The sequence below is a fragment of the Pelobates fuscus genome, chromosome 2 (assembly GCF_036172605.1).
Source record: "Pelobates fuscus isolate aPelFus1 chromosome 2, aPelFus1.pri, whole genome shotgun sequence".
NCBI classification, from domain to species: Eukaryota; Metazoa; Chordata; class Amphibia; order Anura; family Pelobatidae; genus Pelobates; species Pelobates fuscus.
This window is the reverse complement of record NC_086318.1, coordinates 418,816,210-418,840,945: the sequence shown is the minus strand read 5'-3', so window position 1 is coordinate 418,840,945 and position 24,736 is coordinate 418,816,210. Positions and strand designations below refer to the sequence as shown.

Here is a 24,736-nt window from a genome sequence, read left to right as displayed (position 1 = left end):
CTTTTGTTTACTATGTATTGAAAGCACCCCAAAAATAAAGAATGAAAAATAAATGGACTGCTACATATAAAAATCTTGAAAAGAAGAATTTCACCCAAAACCTGAAATGAATTGCTTATTAAGCAGAGCGGTTTGCTAGCAGTTTCCCAAAAATAAGCATAAAAGGATCAATTTTACCTTTACTCCAAATCTTTTCATTTCTAACCGGAGAGAATCACAGAATTTTTCGATGCCAGCCTTCGTCAACGAATAGATGCCATTTCCTAAACTCATAATGGCGCTGGTGCTTGATAAAAACACCATACGCCCTACAAAAAGAAAAATAAATAAAGTGAAGAATTTGTGAAACCCCACCTACAGCTCATAAACTTGTGTAATATCAAAACATAATTGAACAATAATAATTATAATGTAGCACAATGTAGAAGGAAGGAGTTGAGGAGTTATCTTCCATTTGCAATATGTATTATACATTAGTATACGGATACGATATTGCACCTTCTTGTTAAACACACACATTTTTCACAGCAAATCATGAGGCTTTATGGAATTTTATGTGTGAAGCTATTCCTGCAAGGAATTTGATGGAGAGCCACAACTATCATTACAGCATTGTCATTTTTTTTTCTAGATTGATTGTAAGTGGAATAGTGAACTACTAGGGTTTATAAAACTCTCGTTTGTTTGTCAGTACCTGTGAAATTGTTTGCTGTAATGTACAGCTCTGTAGGCACGCTTCAATGTAAACTATGATTTATACGTTTGCTACTTTTTTTACTCTGTCACGCATCTACAGTGTCAGACTGGGAACTAAAATCAGCCCTGGAAAAATTCTATATCCGCTCAATAATGCGTCACTCCAGCATAGTGTGCAGATATAGAGATTGAAAAGATAACTTAAAATTGAAAACTATTACTCTAACGTGAAAGAAAGCACTCATAAGGCTTCAAAACAAGCAGACATGCATTTGCATATAATCCATGTTTCAGTCCAACTACCTTGACATATTATGGAAAGTTTGGAAATGGGACTGAAATGGTGAATGTGTCATGGAGTAACACTACCGGGTTCGGCACTCAGCGGTGAGGAGCCGGACCCCGCCCCCCTCTGACACAGCTCTGACGGTATTTAGGGAGACTGGGCCAGAGAGAGGGTGCTTGGTGATTGATTGTGTGAGCTGCCTCCGCGAGACCGCGGGCTCCACAGGCTCAGCTACTGGGAGCTACTGCCACCAGACTTACCTCTCCACAAGCTCAGACAAGCCGTTCCAGCCTTGGAGCAAATACAAGGATTGCTGCATGCCATAAAGGATTACTGGAGAACGGATACTTTGCTACTTTACAAGTGGACCATATCTCTGAACTATTGGAGGACTACCCATATTAACCTTAAGTATATCTTTCAGCTATTTGTCTGCAATATCATTTATTAATTAACTAATGCTTGCTTACTCAAACCTTCATTGCTACAAGTTACTAATCTCATGAAGGACAACTCCCATCATGCTTATTCACTATGAACTGTTTCTTGCTTTGCAACTTGGGTATCTTTCTCACCCCCATGCCCTTTGTATGCCTCCCCCCATGTTTCTTTCTCCTCCCTTCTGTCTCAATCAACTCCCAGCACCTCTGCGTGTCTCATTCCCCCCCCGACCCTTCATGCGTCTCATTCCCCCCCCGACCCTTCATGCGTCTCATTCCCCCCCCGACCCTTCATGCGTCTCATTCCCCCCCCGACCCTTCATGCGTCTCATTCCCCCCCGACCCTTCATGCGTCTCATTCCCCCCCCCGACCCTTCATGCGTCTCATTCCCCCCCCCGACCCTTCATGCGTCTCATTCCCCCCCCGACCCTTCATGCGTCTCATTCCCCCCCGATCCTTCATGCGTCTCATTCCCCCCGACCCTTCATGCGTCTCATTCCCCCCGACCCTTCATGCGTCTCATTCCCCCCCCGACCCTTCATGCGTCTCATTCCCCCCCGACCCTTCATGCGTCTCATTCCCCCCCGACCCTTCATGCGTCTCATTCCCCCCGACCCTTCATGCGTCTCATCCCCCCCAGCCCCTTCATGCGTCTCCTCCCCCCCAGCCCTTTCATGCGTCTCCTCCCCCCCAGCCCCTTCATGCGTCTCCTCCCCCCAGCCCTTTCATGCGTCTCCTCCCCCCCAGCCCTTTCATGCGTCTCCTCCCCCCCAGCCCTTTCATGCGTCTCCTCCCCCCAGCCCTTTCATGCGTCTCCTCCCCCCCAGCCCTTTCATGCGTCTCCTCCCCCCCAGCCCTTTCATGCGTCTCCTCCCCCCCAGCCCTTTCATGCGTCTCCTCCCCCCCAGCCCTTTCATGCGTCTCCTCCCCCCCAGCCCTTTCATGCGTCTCCTCCCCCCCAGCCCTTTCATGCGTCTCCTCCCCCCCAGCCCTTTCATGCGTCTCCTCCCCCCCAGCCCTTTCATGCGTCTCCTCCCCCCCAGCCCTTTCATGCGTCTCCTCCCCCCCAGCCCTTTCATGCGTCTCCTCCCCCCCAGCCCTTTCATGCGTCTCCTCCCCCCCAGCCCTTTCATGCGTCTCCTCCCCCCCAGCCCTTTCATGCGTCTCCTCCCCCCCAGCCCTTTCATGCGTCTCCTCCCCCCCAGCCCTTTCATGCGTCTCCTCCCCCCCAGCCCTTTCATGCGTCTCCTCCCCCCCAGCCCTTTCATGCGTCTCCTCCCCCCCAGCCCTTTCATGCGTCTCCTCCCCCCCAGCCCTTTCATGCGTCTCCTCCCCCCAGCCCTTTCATGCGTCTCCTCCCCCCCAGCCCTTTCATGCGTCTCCTCCCCCCCAGCCCTTTCATGCGTCTCCTCCCCCCCAGCCCTTTCATGCGTCTCCTCCCCCCCAGCCCTTTCATGCGTCTCCTCCCCCCCAGCCCTTTCATGCGTCTCCTCCCCCCCAGCCCTTTCATGCGTCTCCTCCCCCCCAGCCCTTTCATGCGTCTCCTCCCCCCCAGCCCTTTCATGCGTCTCCTCCCCCCCAGCCCTTTCATGCGTCTCCTCCCCCCCAGCCCTTTCATGCGTCTCCTCCCCCCCAGCCCTTTCATGCGTCTCCTCCCCCCCAGCCCCTTAGCGCTGCTGTGGAGGAGTGAGGGGGATGGGAAACAAATCATTCTGGCAGGGTCCGTGTGAGGGTCAACTGATGGGCCAGCTACTGCTCCTTGCGCCTCTTTCTCAAATATATATATATATATACACACATATATATAGGGCTCGAGTCCTGCAGGAACGCGTGCGAACGGCGTTCCTGCACTTTTTTTAGTGCAGGAACGCCGTTCACGTTTATGGTCCTAATGGCCACCTAAAGGATCCCCCCCGGCCGGCTCTTGTCTTGCTGTCAGACGCGGCGAGGGAGCTGTGTTCTCTCTGCTCCCTCTCACCGCGCCGTTTGCTGATGCTGGGAGCCGGAATATGACGTCATTTCCGGCTCCTGGCATCAGTAGACAGCCCGCGCGGTGAGAGGGAGCAGAGAGAACACAGCTCCCTCGCCGCGTCTGACAGCAAGACAAGAGCCGGCCGCACTGAAGCCCCACTGGACCCCAGGGACAGGTCCACGCCAGCTTTCCAGGTAGGGAGGCTGGGTGGACATTTTTAAATTAAAAAAAAAAAATACAAATAATTTTTGTGTATGTGAGTGTGTGTGTCTGTGAGTGTATGTATGTCTGTGAGTGTGAGTGTGTGTGTGTGTGTGTCTGAGTGTATGTGTGTGTGTGTCGGAGTGTGTCTGTGTGTGTCTGGGAGTGTGTGTGTGTCTGTATGTGTGTGAGTCTGGGAGTGTGTGTGTGTGTGTCTGGGAGTGTGTGTGTGTCTGTATGTATGTGTCTGGGAGTGTGTGTGTGTCTGTGAGTTTATGTGTGTGTGTCTGTGTGTATGTGTCTGTGAGTGCATGTGTATATGTCTGGGAGTGTGTGTCTGTGAGTGTATGTGTCTGAGTGTATGTATGTACGCATGTATTTATGTATGTGTGTGTGTACCTGTGTGTCTGAGAGTCTGTGTGTGTACATGTTTATATATGCATGCAAGTTTAGTTTTTTCTGGTGGTGGGGTGAGGGTGGAACTCGAGTGAGTTCCCACACTTTATTCCCCAGGACTTGACCCCTGTATATATATACACACACTGGGAGAAAGTCCAACACTACAGGGGCCCGGTCGTGGTCTTAAAGGACCAGGCCCCTGTTCAGCAATATTACCCATGCATTTAGGGCCACCCGATAAGTCCCCTCCAGCATGCGGGCCTGTGTGAGGGATTTTATTACAGTGGAACATATCAAATGTACAAAATACAACTTATATGTAAAAAGTTAAGGTACAATATACACCATATAAGATACCCTGGAGTGTCTGCTTTCTCAAATGGAAGGCCTTTGTGGGGTTATTTGAATACCCAAACTGAGAGAATGTCCCAAAATGAGACAGGCCCATCAAATCTATGAAAATTATAACCATAGAAACTGAAATAACCTGGTCTCTTACTTGGCGTTGTAGCTTCACAGAATAATGGCAAAGGCATACAAGGGGGCTATTGTTGTACTCCGCAAATGCAACTGCTATATAGGGTTTTGTACAGGAGTATCACGTATCAACTTTACGAAATACACATTTATACACTTTTTGTGTGGCATTTTGTTTTCTGTGATGGCTATTAAGCTTACTAGACAAACATACCAACTTCTAAAATTGTTTCACATTCAAATTATTTTACTCCTTGTATTTTCTGACCTGTAACTTTCAAAATAAACTGAAATCCTAGACATTTTCTGTACTCTGTAAATCAGAACTAATTCATTTTATAGTAATTTTTACTTGGTATTAGTAAAGTTGGCTAAAAGACCAATTTCTGTCTTAGGTTTTTTAGTAGATAGTGCCCTAATACTGTGGGAATTAGGGCACTATCTACTAAACAACTGCAAGATGCAGCCGCAGCAAGAACCGAACACAATAACCGAATATCATCCAAACACGAATGAACAATGACAGTCAATTTGTCGGCTCACTGTCTAAATGACAGGACGTTCGGTCACAGCACATGAAGCATCACATGATTATTATTATTAATATAGCGCCATCAGATTCCGTAGCGCTGTACAATGGTATTCTCCATGTCCATCAAGCCCTCTCTTCCTCTGCTTTTACTGAATGCTGAATTTAGACAGAACTTTCAATCCTGATGTTGAACCAAAAAAAAAGTGCAAGTCTCTCAAAATGTCCTGTCACATATATGCAATTTTCCTTGTCGCATTAACCATTGTGGATATGCCCTTACAAACCTGTGTATTTATCTATGCACTACAAAAATAAAGAATTAAATATAATTAGACATGGGAAGAATGGGAAGGGCTTGTAAAGGTTGCAGACTGAAGAACTGCAGCGTTTGCAAGCAGTTTTTGGTACACACCTCCAAAAAATTAAAATTCTGTTTTTTTAGTGTTTTATTTATTAAATTTATATGGGTTGTATATATCCAAATTTTACAAGCACATGCTTACTTAAAGCAACATTGTCCTTTTTTTCCTCCATTTCAGTTTCTTTCCTTATGGCCGCTTGTATCCCAATACATACCAAAGACAATGGGGGAGTACAAACCATTTACTTTTTTTCCTAGTGTTAAACCTCATTATCCAAGTGCCGCCATTTTCTTCTGACATGATATCTGCAGTTTGCTTAATGAGCCCACAATACATTAGTCAAAAGAAAGACAGAAAGACAAAGTTGCTTTCAAGTTTCTAATTTAAAGGATCACTACTTGCACCATAACTACGGTGCAAAGACATGCATGGTTTAACAGAGTCTGCAAAAGCAAGCTTAATTGTTCTACTCCAAAACTTCCTATGCAGATATACAAGGCTTCAATCGGAATGCCTGGGACTGCGAGCTGCTGCTAGGCTGAGAGTTTGCTTTAAGCCTATCAGCAGCTTTCCACTGTGAAATGCAGAAGAAAACAAAATGCATTTATTTCCCCAATCACTTTTTAGAATGTGGCACTACAGATAGGCTGCAATGGTCAGGTGATCCTCTCAGATCATAAGCATCCTGATTAAATCAACAGGGCAATGTAATTGGGTGCCGTTTGGCAGGCTGTTAAACCCTTTAAGCAAGAATTCGCTTGGAACCTCCTCACGCCATAACTAAATTAAGATGAAATTCGTGCCCCGAGTGTCCCTCTACATTTTGCAGTTTCCAAAAATAGTGTTCCAAAAAGAAAAAAAAGTGCCATAAATTTTTCTGTATCAAAGGATTCTGCTTCAAAGGATTCTGTTGCCAAAACCCACAACCTTGACTGGTGAACGAATTGCTTGCATTTGATCATTGAGGGCGAGTGTTGTGGGAAAACTTTCTTCGACACAGGAAATGAAGCAGACTTAAGCTCTATCCTTTGCCAAGATTGTCAAGCGTAGGAAAAATACATAAGACAAAGTAGTCCCTAGAGAAGATGAAACAATAGGAGAGAGGCAAGTACGGATAGTGCCACTTGTAATATGGAGTTCCATCATTGGCACACAAAAAAAAATAAAAATAATAATAATTTTATTCATAGCCAGAAGTGGTCTTGAGTTTAGTTCCACTGATTAGGAAGTAACAGGATCGGTTGTGTGATTTACATTAGAAATTTTGTAACTTTTAATGTTCGCTCAAAGTTAAAACTTGGATTATATGAACAATGCCCATTTAACGAGATATTCTAAAGGATCATGGTTAATCTTTCTAATATATAAAGACCCTTGCTTTTATGACCCTGGCAGACTTTGCTTGCTAACTGTGGAACAGTTGCTTCGCTCGGTCAATAAAACTCTTCTCTGAACCTGGTGGTTATTCGATTGTTATGCCAACTCTACAAAAATGCCGGTTTCTATTGAAATCTACACTTTTTGTAAAATAAAAATAAGAGGACATGCCTAAAGTGTTTCAGGGGTCTGGAGTGTTCCTTGATAAAGACCCTGAAGGGTCGAAATGTTGATGTAGAGGTGGTGATTTTTTTGGAATAACACGTTTGGAAATCCAAGAGTGCTCCTGTCTTCATTTCAAATATACTACTGCTGAGAGGCACCCGGGTTCGGTTACTGGAATGTACGTTTAAAGGTTGAGTGCCAGAGGTTGGAACGAACGAACGAACGAACGCATGCACGCACACACACACACACACACCAGCAGAAAGGTTGAAGGTGCATAATCTATACACCATAACTTCTTCATAAAGTTAAAGTTATTTTGATGCCTGTAGTATCATTTTAATTAAAGGACCACTATAGGCACCCAGACCACTTCAGCTTAATGAATTGGTCTGGGTGCCAGGTCCATCTAGGGTTAACCCTGCAGCTGTAAACATAGCAGTTTCAGAGAAACTGCTATGTTTACAAATGGGTTAATCCAGCCTCTAGTGGTTGTCTCATTGACAGCCACTAGAGGCGCTTCCGCACTTCTCACTGATTTTCACAGTGAGAAGATGCCAGCGTCCATAGGAAAGCATTGAACGCATGCGCATTCAGCCGATGACGGCCAAAGGAGGAGGAGAGTCCCAGGTACCGAGGGAGCCCGGCGCTGGAGAAAGGTGAGTTTTTAACCCCCTTCCTCTCCATTCAGCCCGGCGGGAGTGGGACCCTGAGGGTGGGGCCAACCTCAGGGCACTATAGTGGTCCTTTGAAAAAAAAAAGTAATAGAAAGAGTTAGCTGCTATGAGTATTATTTTGTAAAACTGTATCTGGATGCCAAAATATATAAACAGAGCAATGGTTGAAATCATGTTAAATGAAACTTTGCAGATCTTACCTTGGCTTTTTCTTACAAGTGGAGTGAAGGCTAATGTAGTCCTGATGGTTCCAAGCAAATTCACGTCAACTAGCTTTTTGTACTGGTCAATGGACATCCATTCTGACAAACCCCAAGTGGATATGCCAGCGTTATTCACAATGCCCCACAATCCTGAATGGAATAAATACACAATATTAAAATTATAAAAAGTTTGCTAACAATGTAAGCAGAAACAATCCCTTAAACACAGTCATATCATTTACCATAAAGATGTAGATGTTCTATATAATTGCTTTAGGATCACTGATCTATGAATAGCACAATAAAATATGAAATAATTCTACTGGCGTATAAAATATGAGCCTCATGAATATTTACTGTGTTAATGTGATCACATAATATCCATGAATAATCAGTATTATAACTGATCATTTGTATTATGTGCATGGCTTTACCCTAGTGGTTGATTCTTCATAGTAACACTCCAAACACCATAACACTATAGCCCGCTTTATCTTTACACACATCATTTCACTGCAATTTTGCAGTGTCACAGAATATACAGGTGCCATAAATGGAGACATTATTTTAATTTACCGTCAGTTACTTTAATTGAGTGGAAACACATTACTGTTGCTAGTGTTTAATTTTGTTAATTTGCTTTTTGCTGTTAATACAGTGAAGCCGCTATTTTTTTATTTTTGGTTTGCACACTGGCTGTATCCACTTGGATAAGTTATTATAGTAGCTAAGAATAAAGACACGTGTATACACTGTTCAGCAACAACATTAAAACCATCTGCCTAATATCGTGTAGGTCCCCCTCGTGCTGCCAAAACAGCTCTGATGCATCGAGGCATGGACTCTACAAGACCCCTGAACATGTCCAATGGTATCTGGCACCAAGACATTAGCAGCATATCCTATAAGTTCTGCAAGTTGCGAGGCAAGGCCTCCATGGATCGGATTTGTTGTTTCAGCACATCCCACAGATGCTCAATTGGATTGAGATCTGTGTAATTTGAAGGCCAACGCAACACCACAAACTCTTTGTTTGGTTTTGTTTCTCAAACCATTCCTGGACAGTGTGGTAGGGTGCATTATCCGACAGGCTAGCCTTTGCTCCCCAGGTGCACCAATGAGTATTGTGTGTCTGCGATCCTGACGTTGGTTCACTGGTTGAATATTTGATAAATTGGTGTGCAAACTATTTAAATATCCTATACATGTATCACAATCTATAACATGCATCAAAGCAATAAATAGAAACAATGTGTATAAGTGATTATTAAAATACCCTTATTATAAAAAAAATATATATATATATATATATATATATATATATATATATTTGTGCTCGGAATTTAAATACGTAATGGATAGTAACTGTGAGCAAAGTTGGTTGTGGTGTGCCGAAACCAACGTATGAGTGGGCCTGTAAATAAAAGAGGGCCCACCAAGGAGAATGTAATTATAACAGGGTGTAGGTGGGTGGGAACAATCAGCTGAAAGGCAGAGGTGAGTAGGGGCTGGGAGTTTAAGTAGGGGACTTACTCCTCCCACAAATTCAGGCCTCCACAAGTTCAGGCCTTTTAACTTGTGCTCGGAATTTAAATACATAATGGATAGTAACTGTGAGCAAAGTTGGTTGTGGTGTGCCGAAACCAACGTATGAGTGGGCCTGTAAATAAAAGAGGGCAAAAAGATAAATTCGAGAAATACACACTTTATTGCATTTTTTACAAAACCAAGTTGCTGAAAGCTTGGCGAAGCTCTTTCTCCGGCTGTGGAATATATGCAGTATATATGGAGGATTTCCACCGCCCCAGTCTCTTGATGATATGGACCGGTGTGTTAGTGCTAGAGGCTGCTCCTATACGGAAGGAGTGCCTAGAGAATGCAATCGGGTTGTGTCCGAGCTTAGATAACAGAATTCTGATATGAACCATCAATTTTGCTGTGGTTAACGGGTGCCCTTGTAGTGTTAAGAGCGGAGAGTCCAGTAGGTGACCGTGCAGAGTTGACCGTAGGTGGTCTAGTACTTTTACCGGACACCAGGCATTATCAGTAGGGAAGAGAGGAATTATAGTAGGGTGTAGTGACCGGTTGGTTTTAGTTGTAGGGATCGAAAGTTGGTAGTGATCCTCTATTTTAGTGAGGTGTGATATTTTAAGTCTTAGCTTCGTATCTCCTTGACAAATTACGGTGAACTCTCTAGGTCTGAGAAAACCATAGAAAGCGAGATATAAAGCAGATTTGATCACCGTATTTGTGCCGATGTCGAATGGGGCTGTGTCAAGGAGATTACCATTAGATTACCTATAGATGGTCCTATCTTCAGGTCACTTAGCAGAGAGTGGAGGTGAAACCTTTGATATTCCTTTCAAAACCTTTTTGACGGGGTATGAAGACAGGAAAGGTGTGTTGTTAGGAAAAAAAGGTGAGGCTGTGGTGCTGGACCCCCGTGAGATATAGTTTAATGGTGTTGTGAGATAGTTTAAGGTGTAGGTAGAAAAAAGAGGCAAAAGCCACCATGGTTTGAATAGAGAAGTCACCTTGTAAACCGAACTCTGCTGTGAATTTATTAAATATATTAAGAGCCCTATTGTAAGTGATAGCCGTGTTTGGTGATAATGCTTGGTGAGTGAGTGCTCTAGCGTGGTTCAAGAGTGTGCTTAATCCAGGATTAGATCGTGGAACCGTGGTGTCCTGGATGGTTGTAGGTGAGCCGTTGGGAGTGCCTGAGAAAATGCCTGAAATTGAGAACGAGAGAGCGTCAGCGGCCGTGTTGTGAATACCCGGGATGTGAAAACAAACTAAGTGAAACTGGCCGGATGCTGCCAACCAGGTCAGCTTGCGAATCAGCCGCATGATGGTCAGGGAAGATGATCGCCCTTTGTTCACGATTTCGCAAGCTGCCGAGTTATCAGAGTAGCATTTGACTGCCTTGCCAGACCAGAGATGACCCCAGGTGTGTGCGGCCGCCACAATGGGATAAATTTCAAATAGTGCTGAGGTCTCTCTGAATCCTGGCAAGGCATCCGAATCAGTGGGCCAATGGCCCCTGAACCAGTGGTTCCCAAAAATGGCTGCAAAACCGGTATTGGCTGCTGCGTCTGTGTGGATGATGGGTGAAGAGGTGGAGAGAGGGGGAATAAACATGGAGATTCCATTCCAGTCCTTCAAAAACTTCCCCCACATAGCTAAGTCAGCCTTGGCGTGGGGGTCCAAAGAAACTGTGGCAGAGTCCGGAACTCCGTGCAGCAGGCAAAGGAGTCTGGATATGAAAGACCTTCCCTGCAGAATGATGTGCATCGCAAAGTTCAGGGATCCGAGAAGGGACTGAAGTTATTTTCTAGTGCAAACATCATTCCGCAGGAACAAGTCATCTCCCCTCTCAAACGTGCCAGTTTGTCGTGGGGGAGGCTAGCTCTGAGGTTAACCGAGTCCAGTTCTATCCCCAGAAAGGTCAATTTAGTTGTGGGGCCTATAGTTTTGGCTGTGGACAAAGGGACTCCAAGTGTGGAAAATAGTGCAGTAGTGCTTCTGATTGCTGTGGGTGAAGGTGACCCTGGCACTATTAGTAAAAAGTCGTCGAGGTAGTGGATAACAGAGTGACACCTGGTGACGTTCAGAAGCAGCCAGCATAGTGACTCTGCGAAAATGTCGAACAGTTTGGGGCTGCTTCGAGAACCGAAAGTGAGTCGTGTAGAGAAGTAATATTTCCCTCGCCATTTAACACCGTGTAAGTGCCAGAGTGAGGGGTGCATGGGTAGTAATTTAAACGCGTTTGTGATGTCCGTTTTGCTAAGCCAGGGTCGATTACCAGATGATATGATGGACTGTATGGCGTCGTCGATGGTTACGTACTGAAGTGAGAATTCGTCTGCTGGAATGAGTGCGTTTATGCTTGGAACAAAAGAGGAGTGCGGTGCCGATAAATCAATAATTAGACGTTTTTTATTAGAATATTTGTGAATAGCAATACCAATGGGGGAGAATGGTGAAGAGGTGAAGGGGCCGATCATGAAACCGTTGGTGATTTCAGAGGCAATGAGAGTGTCTATGGAGACTGGGTCTAAACGTGCTGACTGGAGATTAGGGCATTCTAGTGTACCTGGGGGAATGGCTACAATACCCGTGAGAAACCCTTTAGTGAACCCTGTGGTGAGATAACCCACCAGATGATTAAGCCTGGGATCCCTTGTCTTGAGCACCACAGAGATATCACCGTAATTGAATGCCTTGTTCTCAAGTACATCCTGTGAGGCTATGAGCAAGGACACCAGACACACATCCTTCCCGTCTAGGATATCTTTCCTGATAGAGTCAGGGACGGAGTGTGCTGGTGACTCAAATGGTGTAATGGCTGTGCCCGGTGCTGGAGGGGGGAGTATAGGAGGGCATGTTGGTATAGTAGGTACAGCCTTGAAAGCGACTGGGACTACCGTGGTAGTACCTGGGGAGGAGATGGCGCTTTCCACCTTAGATAGCCTGCTATTGAGGGTCTGTAGATTGGCCAAGATCTCTGCCAGGGTATCCTGGGTGGCCGTGCTGTTGCTTGGTGGTTGTCCTTGAGAGCTAGTCCCTGGCCTGGGCTCGGGGGCTTGGTGAGTAAGTAGCCTATAAAGTTCAGCCTTCCTAGCTGTGGCCGGAATGGGGATTCCCCTGAGCCTAAGCTCGGCCGTAATTTTGGGAATAGTCCATGCTCTCAAGGACGTGGGGGTTGAAAGAGTGAGTGATTCGCCTGGGGACCCGGGTCTGGTAGGCCTGAATGGAGTTTCTTCTGTCAATTCTTTGGTTGGAATAGGTTCTTGGGACATTCTAAAAGGAATGATTATGTGAAAGATATATTAGAAGGGGCGTAAGGTAAGTAGGCGGGGTATGTGGGGTGGTGTATATGGAAGAACTGGACTGTAATGCTAGATGCCAAAGCGAAAAACTTAACTGTTGAATGTTTGGATAGGTGAGGCCCTGCTAATGCCAAGTGGCGGTGAGAGGCTCTACCTATGATTTGGCTTATGACGTAGTTGCCACAGACGTGGTGGCGGGATGTTGGCCTCTCGGTGACAGTAGAGAGAAATCAAAACGTGTGGCCGTGACAGGTGAGGCCCTGACTAGCGCCCTGTAGTAGGGCATGCGAGGCTTGTAACTATGATTTGGGCGTGGGGCCGTACCTCCGTGTTGAGGTGGGGGGGGGTGGAAGGCCTCGCTGGGATGGGTTTTCTGATAGGGTGCGCTAAGGCATTAGCCTAGACCCTGTAGCCAGTTCGATTGTATATTTAAGGATAAGGTGAGAGGACTGGAATGTTGTGTAGATACTAACCTTGACTTCTTGCGAATGGTATCTGGAACCTTCTGGTGGTAATAAGTGTGGTAAGTCTCGTCTTATGCTGTCCTTGAGGAAGAGTCCTGAGGCTTTAAGACAGATGTTGACGTATTTATGCGTATCGTGGTGGCGTATGATTTTAATTGGGAGTAGGTTGTTTGTTAGGGGCGCAACGTGAGATCCTGCATTGAGGGATCTGGAAGGTTTAAGTGTGTGACTGGGCTGAAATAGATATTTGTGAGAAGGCTGGATGAGGCCTTGGGGTGACGATTGGACGTATTTGGGTATAGACGTAAGTACCTGAAGGTATGGCTGAGTACCGGGTCAGGTTTTGGTGTTTACCGGAGCCTGATGGCTGTATGACCGTATGTCTGAGTAGAAATAATAGTAAAGAATTAACGTACCGTGGGCGTAAGCCTGTGGAAAAGTAGTAATGAACTTGAGACCGTGATAGGTTTTATATGAGGTGTAGTAACAAACGAGTTGTGAACTATACCTTGGTTTGACATAAAGAAATTACGTTATGTGAAACGGTTAACTGTGTAGAACCGGGGGAAGCCTAGAATAATACTGGAGCTAAGGGTTAACCGAAGAAAAATTCCATAGTTAACGACAGGTGTGGAGGTAAGTAATAAAACCCAATATGTAAACATTTTAGGCCTATGGCTTTATAATGCAAAGTGATAAAATACAATACCTGTTCCTGTAATAAAAGACCTTGAAATAAACAACTTTAACGCAGAAAAAGCGATAAACCGATGCAGTTTGTAAAGCCAAAAATATGTGACAGCGTGTTTATATGGAAAATGAATAGTACAGACGTTTATGTGCCGGATATTGTGTTTATAAACAGTATTTATTAGTATATGTGACAAAATGAAGTGTTTAATAGGTAAATATTTGTTGTGTCAAGGTCAGAGAGTCTTTCTATGTTAGTAATAGATTGGAGCGCTCTCTATTCCCAGCATGATGGGGTTAATTGGTGGGAGTCACCCCTTGAATGTTATATACCAGGTGAATGTAATTAACCAGCACTAGGGTTTTAAAAGGTTAGCCTCTGAAGACAGAGAATCTAACAGCTGGGAGAGAGGAGGCAGTTAAGCCTGAGACAAAGGTACTGTGTGAAACCTGCTTAAAGTGCTGTATTTCATTTTGTTTGAAACTGGGAACTAGATTAGCTGGCCAGTTGGATAGTTAGTAATACTGTTTAGTAAGTCTCCAAGTTGGAGTAGGATTTATTTTCTTTTTGTTTTATTTTGTGGGAGAGCACAACCTTGTATATATTGTGGAAAGTGACAATAAACTGCAGTACTATTTTATCCTGACTGTTGCATTTGAAGTTTGTGACGAGCCTGGCCATCCTGCCACAGTGTATAGAAACCGTACGTTTATGATAGACGTGGATATTTTAAAAAGTAGTAAAACAAATTAACTGGTTAACAGAAAGAAAATCACAAGGCAGATTTTTAAACAAGCTAATTATATCCCCAAACTGACAAAAAAAGGTATCAGTAGCAATATGACCGAACAGGGAATATACGTAAAGAAAAGTAGAATTCGTGAAATAGAACTTAGTGCATACTGTAGCCTATTTGAATAAGAACTAGCCGAATATGGATTTAGAGCAAGGTGTTTTTGTGTTTTAATCGTACGAAATAGATTGGTCCAGGGTGACCAAACGGAAATAAGAGAATGCCCGTAATAATATTACTGTGTATATAAATAATAATAGATTAGGTAGTTTCCGTACGAATATGTAAAAGCAGTGATAAAGTGCCGAGCGTTCATCTGTTTTGGCGTGAACACTGAAATCGGTTAAAAAAGCGTGTATTTGTACAAATATGATAGAGGGAGCCTACCCCTACGTTTTTAGGCCCGAACGGCGGGAAATAGCGGGGCGCTATTTCCTACGCCTAACTTACGTGAACGTGCCGGTCTCGTGACCGGAAACCGGGTACCTTGACCGGGAACCGAGTGGAAGGCCTCAAACGGACAGAGGACTGGTCAGGACGTCTGACTGCTGGAAACAGGAAAAAATTCTGGAGGGAAGCTGGACAAGAAGTGCTGGTTGCTATGGGGACAAAACAATCAGCTGAAAGGCAGAGGTGAGTAGGGGCTGGGAGTTTAAGTAGGGGACTTACTCCTCCCACAAATTCAGGCCTCCACAAGTTCAGGCCTTTTAACATATATATATATATATATATATATATATATATATATATATATATATATATATACACACACACACAGTATATATACATATATAACCGAAATAATCAGCACTACCAGGATTTGTAAATAAAAGAGATTATTCTTTACTCCATAAGTCGACGTTTCAGCTTTCATCAGGACAGCAAAATAAATATATATTGCTGACAAGCACCGGGCCATAACTAATATTTTACAGGAGTGCAAGCATTGGACAGTAATACAGGTGTAGAACAATCACCAATGTGGTATTTAGCAAATAAAACCTATATAGATATACTTGCACAAACAAAATATATTGTTCTTTCATAAATCTTCAAAAGATAAAAGTAAACAGCAATATTGTCATACACTAAAAGATAATAAAGAAGCATTAAAAAAAATGCAACTCACAAACTTGGAGTGGTTATAGTACTACCCCAAACTATAAGGCTTGGGGGGGGGGGGGGTCTGTGGGTTATTCTTAAGAGTCATTATAGTTTTAAAATCTACTTAAATCCAATTTAAAATTAGTAAAATACACATGTAAATTAGATAAGGAAAATGTTAGAAGAGGAAATCAATCTGTAACCTTCATAGTCTGAAAGGATAAAAGGGGGGAGGAGGGGGGGGGTTGTCTAAACAACTCAATAGTCAGACAATACAAAAATATACTATAAATCATGATAGGAGGGAGAGATTTATAGGAATCACTATTAAAAGAGAAGGGAAGTATTTTCTATAACCTAACATTACTGTAACTAAAAAAATAAATAAATACAAAAACAGGCATAAACAAGAAGATAGCTTAAATTTAATAAAACATAAAATTAAGTGTTCTTCCTTGCACAGCGTTTGGTATTTACTAACCACTGCATACCGTGAACACCCCACAAGACTTGCCATTTTGCTCTGAGCCAGCCATTACCATTTTGCCCTTGTCAATGGCCCTCAGATGTTTTCGCTTGCTCATTTTTTTCTGCTTCCAACTCGTGAATTTAAGAACGGACTGTTCACTTGGTGCATAATATATCCCACCACTTGACATGGGGCTATTGTAACGATATAATCAATGTTATTCACTTCACCTTTCAACAGTTTTATTGTTGTGGCTAAGCGTACAATCGCTATTGGGAAAAATAGACACAGTTATGCAACTCTCCATTAGATACACGTTACTTACCAAGTGTCAACGTTTCAGAAATAAGCAGCCCTTTTACAGACTATATGCATGTGTTAATAGTGATTATTTTTTCTCCTTTTAATTTGTATATTCTCACATCACATACCATACATTATATGCACAATAACGAACAAAAGATATGCCAAGCAAAATGGACAAGAAAAATATGTGAGTTGTTTTTTTTGAGTGGACCATCTCAATATCAACAACATTGTATACAAGTGATAATAGACAATATGCAAGGTTATCTGCCAATAACAGATTATTACAAACACGAATCTAAGTATCATCATTCAAACTGTGCCTATGCTGCAATAGGCATCGATATGAATCCATGTGGTAGCCACTATATTAATCACTCACTGGGTCTGGTTAATCAACAGAAAATAAGGGGATAAACTAAAAGTTATACAGCATAAAACTGGCATCCGAGCAGCCTATCTATGCATTGGACAGGAGCTACGGATATGTGAGCCTACGCTTTGGCAAGGAATGGTGTGGCAGAAATACCATAAAAGAGAGCAGATTCAGCAAGAACCAATAAAGCAGGCATCACTGTGCTCCCAAACTCTGCATCTCCAGCCCACGAATTTACTAGCACCTGCACCTAATGTCTATCTACCACATGCACCACATGTAGTGTTCAGAGTCAGTCCCCTGTGATGAAGAAACCCTCAAACTTTTAGACGGTGTACAGGGATAGACCTCCCTAATGTTCCCAACCCAGGTTGGTAACAACGAGCCTGCTAGATTCTGGATAAGGTTAGATCAAGCCCTTTCAGATTCCAAGACCTTTTCCACCTGTGTCTCCTCCATCGAGGTCCCTGATGCAGGCAAGTAAGCGTCCATCTTGATTTGTTCCTGTTAGGTCGTGGTTTCATCTTAACCAGAACCCAGGTAGTAGGGTAGGTATGCCTCTCTGGTGGGGGCTACGGTAACCTGGGGAGTGGGGAGGGGTAGGTAAACTGGGCACCAACAATAGCTGGGGTCCAGGGGTTGTTACTATTACCCAATTTAATGGTACTCATTTTGTCTACTTCGGAAGGATGAAGGGCTGCGCACCTGCGACCCAAGGGTTGCACAGATTCTACCGATGAGCGTTGAGCATTGGTTGATTTCAGTGGTCACATTCCATCCACATAATTCTGGAGTTGCATGGAGAATAATTCTAATTCAACCACATCAGCTTCCACCCTCCTTCCAAAAACTACATGGCATATATCTCTCAGTCAGATACGGTGTGTGGATATTCATACCCGGAAAATTCTTGCTTCTCAGCCTCGCTCATGTCTTTAACAAATGTATAAAAAGCACACTTTTCAAAAGACGTTTAAAGGAATAGAAGTAGAACTGTGAGTCCCTCTACAACTACAGCTCCACATATGAACTCTCTTAAGAGAAATTTGTGTGGAACTGGCTAAGCTAGCTACTTTATGCATATTTAAGAAGAACCTGTTTGGTAAGTCTCCTAAACATGAGCAGGTTTTGTTTTCATTCTTGTTTCAGTAAAAATCTAAGGGCAGCATACCATGGTGTGAAGCAACATTGGTAACCTGTACGAGTTTACATGTCCTTGGCCTGCAGAGTAGTACTGCTGATAAAGTCATTTATGACATCAGGTGTAAACCAAAGATAATATCTGTAGTATCTTTTTATTGGACTTAAAGAATATTGGAAGAATAAAACAACAAAGCTTTTGCCAGATCTCCCCTTTATCAAGTCTAAAATCTTCATCACTTGTATTTCAACTTTTTAATTTTTTTTTTTTTTTTTTAATTCTTTATTTTTGAAGTGCAGATAATTTACATACAACTTGTCACGCCCCAACAGCTTGTGACAGAAGACAAAATACACAGCTTGTAATCAGTAAGGCAGTGAGAAAACATGCACAATTTTTAAAGTTACAAAGACAAGAGTAGGTACATGCTTGTTATCGCTATTATAGAGTGAGATTAAAACGTAGATTCTTAGGGTATTCAAATCTATCTAAATTCAATAGCGATTGTAAATGATTATTTATAGCTTTCTCAAGCAATATAGATTCGATCAGGTTGTTAGTTAAAGCGATACATACTAGCAAAAGTCGTTGTTACAAGAACTTTTTAATTTTATAAACGCACATTTTCCGGTAGGATTGCAAGTAATTTAGCCCAGCTAAATCCTTCAGAAATGACTCAAATCTGTTATTACACAATGTTAGAGTTGCAATTCATGGCAAAATTCCTGCGTGGCCAAATCCAGTCTTGCCAACACTCTCAGCCAATTAGCTAACAGAGAAGAGGCTGTGGTGCTCGGAAATCCCCATTTTAAAACGGTTTGCCTACTTACAATGGAGGGAGGGGCACTCCTGACACCATAACCACTAGATTGTGTTGCAGGAAAAATGGTGCTTTGATTGTTCTATAATATTATGAGCAGCTGTTATGGAAATGAGGAAGGCACTTGGTTGCAACTGCCTGACCCACAGTCACACACCAAAGTGATTCTTTACCATATATAAGCATGAAAAAACAAAAAAAAGAAAAACAAACAAAGCAAAAAGATTCCAGGAATGAAGTAGGGGCAGTCCCCTTCTATTTCCCCGTGAATGACATGCACAGACTTATAATTGACAAAATAATTGCAACCAAATAGGTTACCATATTGTAACCCTGACTGAGTACATCACCGGAACAAAAAGATACTCGGTAATCACAATTCCACACCAGTTTGATTCCTAAAGTCAGGTGATTTTGACAATACTTCCTGGCAGGTCAGACACCAGCACAGTGTACGCATGACCATTCTTTGTTTGTGCTCGACACATTGTGGTCAGTTTCTCTGCTCAGTACACCTCTCAAACACATTGTGTTAGGATATGGATTGGAAAAAAATTGGAAAAGCATGCATTGATCGTCATCTATCATCAACAAAGCAAAACAAAAATATTTTAATGCTGCCAGATATATATATATAGATATATAGATATATATACAGGGAGTGCAGAATTATTAGGCAAGTTGTATTTTTGAGGATTCATTTTATTATTGAACAACAACCATGTTCTCAATGAACCAAAAAAACTCATTAATATCAAAGCTGAATATTTTTGGAAGTAGTTTTTAGTTTGTTTTTAGTTTTAGCTATTTTAGGGGGATATCTGTGTGTGCAGGTGACTATTACTGTGCATAATTATTAGGCAACTTAACAAAAAACAAATATATACCCATTTCAATTATTTATTTTTACCAGTGAAACCAATATAACATCTCAACATTCACAAATATACATTTCTGACATTCAAAAACAAAACAAAAACAAATCAGTGACCAATATAGCCACCTTTCTTTGCAAGGACACTCAAAAGCCTGCCATCCATGGATTCTGTCAGTGTTTTGATCTGTTCACCATCAACATTGCGTGCAGAAGCAACCACAGCCTCCCAGACACTGTTCAGAGAGGTGTACTGTTTTCCCTCCTTGTAAATCTCACATTTGATGATGGACCACAGGTTCTCAATGGGGTTCAGATCAGGTGAACAAGGAGGCCATGTCATTAGATTTTCTTCTTTTATACCCTTTCTTGCCAGCCACGCTGTGGAGTACTTGGACGCGTGTGATGGAGCATTGTCCTGCATGAAAATCATGTTTTTCTTGAAGGATGCAGACTTCTTCCTGTACCACTGCTTGAAGAAGGTGTCTTCCAGAAACTGCCAGTAGGACTGGGAGCTGAGCTTGACTCCATCCTCAACCCGAAAAGGCCCCACAAGCTCATCTTTGATGATACCAGCCCAAAACAGTACTCCACCTCCACCTTGCTGGCGTCTGAGTTGGACTGGAGCTCTCTGCCCTTTACCAATCCAGCCACGGGCCCATCCATCTGGCCCATCAAGACTCACTCTCATTTCATCAGTCCATAAAACCTTAGAAAAATCAGTCTTGAGATATTTCTTGGCCCAGTCTTGACGTTTCAGCTTGTGTGTCTTGTTCAGTGGTGGTCGTCTTTCAGCCTTTCTTACCTTGGCCATGTCTCTGAGTATTGCACACCTTGTGCTTTTGGGCACTCCAGTGATGTTGCAGCTCTGAAATATGGCCAAACTGGTGGCAAGTGGCATCTTGGCAGCTGCTCGCTTGACTTTTCTCAGTTCATGGGCAGTTATTTTGCGCCTTGGTTTTTCCACACGCTTCTTGCAACCCTGTTGACTATTTTGAATGAAACGCTTGATTGTTCGATGATCACGCTTCAGAAGCTTTGCAATTTTAAGAGTGCTGCATCCCTCTGCAAGATATCTCACTATTTTTGACTTTTCTGAGCCTGTCAAGTCCTTCTTTTGACCCATTTTGCCAAAGGAAAGGAAGTTGCCTAATAATTATGCACACCTGATATAGGGTGTTGATGTCATTAGACCACACCCCTTCTCATTACAGAGATGCACATCACCTAATATGCTTAATTGGTAGTAGGCTTTCGAGCCTATACAGCTTGGAGTAAGACAACATGCATAAAGAGGATGATGTGGTCAAAATACTCATTTGCCTAATAATTCTGCACTCCCTGTATATATCTATATATATATATATATATATATATATATATATATAAAATTAAATAAAAAACGTAGGGATAAATAATTATTTTGCTTAGTGATAATCCATTACCTACAAATATACATTTGATATTTATGCTCCTTATCATGTACCAGATGGACAGCAAAAAGTGATTGTAAATTCCATGTAGTAATCAACATTATATATATATATATATATATATATATAACGCATCTAGATTTAAAACTAGATTGTGCATGCCTAATGAGTCGTAATATATCACATATATAAAAAATTAGATGCGGTTTAATTTAGTACAAAACTATACTATACATGTGCTATTAAGTATATTATAAATTGCTTGTAGAGTTATTTGTGTCGTTGTGTGAGCATGGTGTTAGTGTATACGTGTGGTTCACTGTACGAAGATTACATCTATTTTGTCTTTTGTTAAAGTCTGTGTTGATGACATGCTTCCATGATCTATGCAGGTAGAGAGAAGGTTTTCTGTTTATTTGTACATGAGAGATAAATATTTTTGTATCGGTGAGAAGGCAGTGTGAATAGGGACGGACATCCAAGGAAAAAAATTAAAATAAAACCCATGCTGCATGCCATTACAGAATGGGCTGCCTATTATGTCCACAGTGTATTCATTTATTAGTCTTTGATGGAATTCAGAGTTTGAAGTAGTTACGTCAAGTTTGTCTATTTACTCTATGGGAGGACTGCAGTAATTTAGTTTGGAACGTAACACAGATAATCAAAGGGTCCAGTGGAATTCACAGCCCTGGGGGGAAGGGGGTTGCCAAACTTTACCCATAGACTCCTCGCACAATAAAAAAAAAAAAATAAAAAAAAAAAATCGCTAAATCAAGCTCTAGCAGTTATGAGGATTAAAAACTCCCTTTAACCCCTGAAGGACACAACTTCTGGAATAAAAGTGAATCATGACGGAATATTTCTGTCACGTGTCCTTAAGGGGTTAAGAACATTCTACATCTTGTCCTCTAGTCATAGTACTATTTCTGTTGCTTGTGTAACGTATAATATGAGAATTATTTATCTACGAAAGTAGATGCCATCTTGATACAAGGGGCGCTAATAATTACAGAGTGTTAACGGAGAGGTTGGTTTGAGAATGTAATTAATACCTACCTATCAGCTCTAGGATATGTTAGTCAAAATAAAAATAATGTTGGCATTGATCAGCATTAATAGTCACTTGGAATGTCTGGACCTGCAACGGTGATAGACACTACCTCCACAGATCCTGACCGAACATGTCATTCCCAGAAACAGCAGAGAAAGATTTCTTCATAATCACTTTTTTTGCATTTATATCATTGGCACGGCTACCTTGGCACAGCCTTGAATAAATTCAGAGTTACTCACTAAGGCAGCAATTACAGAGGATTGACTGAGAAATTTTAGAACTGGAGTCAAAATAAAAGGAGATAAAGAATACATTTTCCCAATTTTTGTTTTGTCCTAAAATGTAGAATTCTCAAGTCAGTCCTCTCAATTCTTGGTTTAGTGAATAACCCAATAAGACCTTAATGATGTTATGGCTGGAACACATACAGCTTTATGGACGTAACTATTAACCATTTCAATGACAAACATGTAAACAATAAAAATAATTATTTTTATTGTTTAATTATTAAAATAAATTATTAAAATTATTCTTAAAAATGATAGAAACTTTCTATACGCTTTGCAATTTTCCTGTTGTGAAACATCATAGTTTTTTGAGTAAAGTGAGAATTCAAAGTAAATTTCAAATCTAAAGTCAAACTATTGAAAACTAGAAAAATTCTCTAAGTCGGTTTGAAAAGTTACTTGGAATTCTCACGTTAGTAAATAACCCTGTGAGTATCAGATTGCTTCAGAACTAAAAGAGACACTATAGCGTTAGGAATACAAATGTGTATGCCTAACGCTATCGTTCCTGATGGCTGTTTAGGTCTCCAGCCCCCATCTGTAGTATTAAAAATAAAAAATAGTTTGACTTACTTTTTTCCCCCCTTGCTGTACAGGTCTCCATGGCTGGCCCCATCTCCTTAATCAACACCATCAAAATAGATGATCTAAGTCAATCCAATGATTTCCCATAAAGCATTTGGAGGCTAATGCGCATGCGCGGCAGAACGCCACACTGCACCAATCAGATGGTCTTTCTGAGACCATCTGGTACACATAGCTTAGTTTTATTCTGCGGTTTCCCCAATAATGCCTCTAGTGGCTGTCTTGCTCAATGGCAATGTTTTCAGCTGCAGGGTTAAAACATGGCACCCACACCTCTTCAATAAAATGATGTGATCTGGGTGCCTATAGTGTCTAACTATTATAATACTGCAGAAAAATCAAGAATTTAAACAGTCTGATTCCCGGATAGTTGAAACACAGTGCAAAGGATGACCTAAAAGGTTTTATTTAATAAAATTGTATAAATCAAAACGTGTGCTAAATCTGCAACAACGGCTGATCTGAAAGATGAAATCCAAATCAGCACCTTTTGCTTAAAGGGACACTCCAGTGCCAGGAAACCATTGTTTTCCTGGCACTGCAGGTCCCCTCTCCATCCCACCCCCATCCGATGTTAGAACCCCTTCAGTGACATACCTGAGAAGAACGCCGATGTTGGCACTGGTTTAGGGTCCGCCCTACATCCGACGGGGGAGACTGCACATGCGCAGGAGACCTAATGCGCATGCGCGGCAAGGCCGCACACGCGCATTAGACCTCTCCATAGGAAAGCATTGAAAATGCTTTCAATGCTTTCCTATGGGGATTTTAGCGACGCTGGAGGTTCTTAAATAGCGTAAGGACGTCCAGCGACGCTATAGCATAGAAAACCTGGACTATAAACCAGTCTAGTAGACAGCCACTAGGGGAGGACTTAACCCTGCAAGGTAATTATTGCAGTTTATGAAAACTGCAATATTTACAGTTGCAGGGTTAAGGGTAGTGGGAGTTGGCACCCAGACCACTCCAAAGGGCAGAAGTGGTCTGGGTGACTGGAGTGTCCCTTTAAATGTTGCAATTTAGTTTCCAATGCAAACCAGGGTTTAATGAGCAACCTTGTAAGACTTTACCTACACTTTCCTCAAGTGCACCTGCAAGGCACGATAGTTTGTGTTAAATGAGTACTATTTAAAAGTTACCTTTTTCAGGCAGGTTGTTTAACACATACTGTTTGACATGATCCATTTCCTTATCGCTGCTCACATCAAGTCGTACTACCTTTACTCGGTCTGAGGGGTAACCATTAATCAATGACTGAGCTCCTTCGCCTTCAGGATACAGACAGGTTGCAAAAACTGTAAAGCCCATTTTCAATAGTCTGTGAGCCAGCATGTTCCCAAACCCCGAATCACAGCCAGTAATGAGCACAGCTCGTCCTTCTGGATCCAAGACAACATGTCTGCTCGTGAGCCGATGGTATATCGGGATGAGAAGAAGTAAGCAGACAACGCAGGCAATGATTTCTACTTCCCAGCAATAAGAGCTCAGAATCATGATGTCTAGCTGGCGAGTTCCAGAACGCCACTTTGTATTCGGAGAGAGATTGCTCGGGTTTCTAAATGCTGAAAGACAACAAAGACTGCTGAGACACACACACCCCTTAGCTCTGGTTACAGCCTCCTCTAAATGATTCACTATACAGAAAACTGGGGAGCTGGCAAGCAGGTTGCAAGATTTAATCCAAAACAAACAAGGTTTAAAAACTAGTTAGAACAT

At 42.3% G+C, this 24,736-nt stretch overlaps 1 protein-coding gene across 3 annotated transcripts in view; it reads right to left on the bottom strand.

Annotated features, from left to right (window-relative positions):
• The window catches only part of LOC134586005 (retinol dehydrogenase 7-like), a 35,933-nt gene that overhangs the window by 8,713 nt on the left and 2,484 nt on the right, over positions 1-24,736 (bottom strand). For all 3 annotated transcript variants that reach the window (XM_063441507.1, XM_063441506.1, XM_063441505.1), the window contains exons 2-4: positions 24,160-24,582; positions 7,786-7,938; positions 178-308 (exon numbers count right to left, since the gene is read on the bottom strand). In XM_063441507.1, coding sequence (XP_063297577.1) covers positions 178-308; positions 7,786-7,938; positions 24,160-24,514 — 639 coding nt within the window. In that variant the 5' untranslated portion in view covers positions 24,515-24,582. The remainder of the gene's footprint in view (positions 1-177; positions 309-7,785; positions 7,939-24,159; positions 24,583-24,736) is intronic.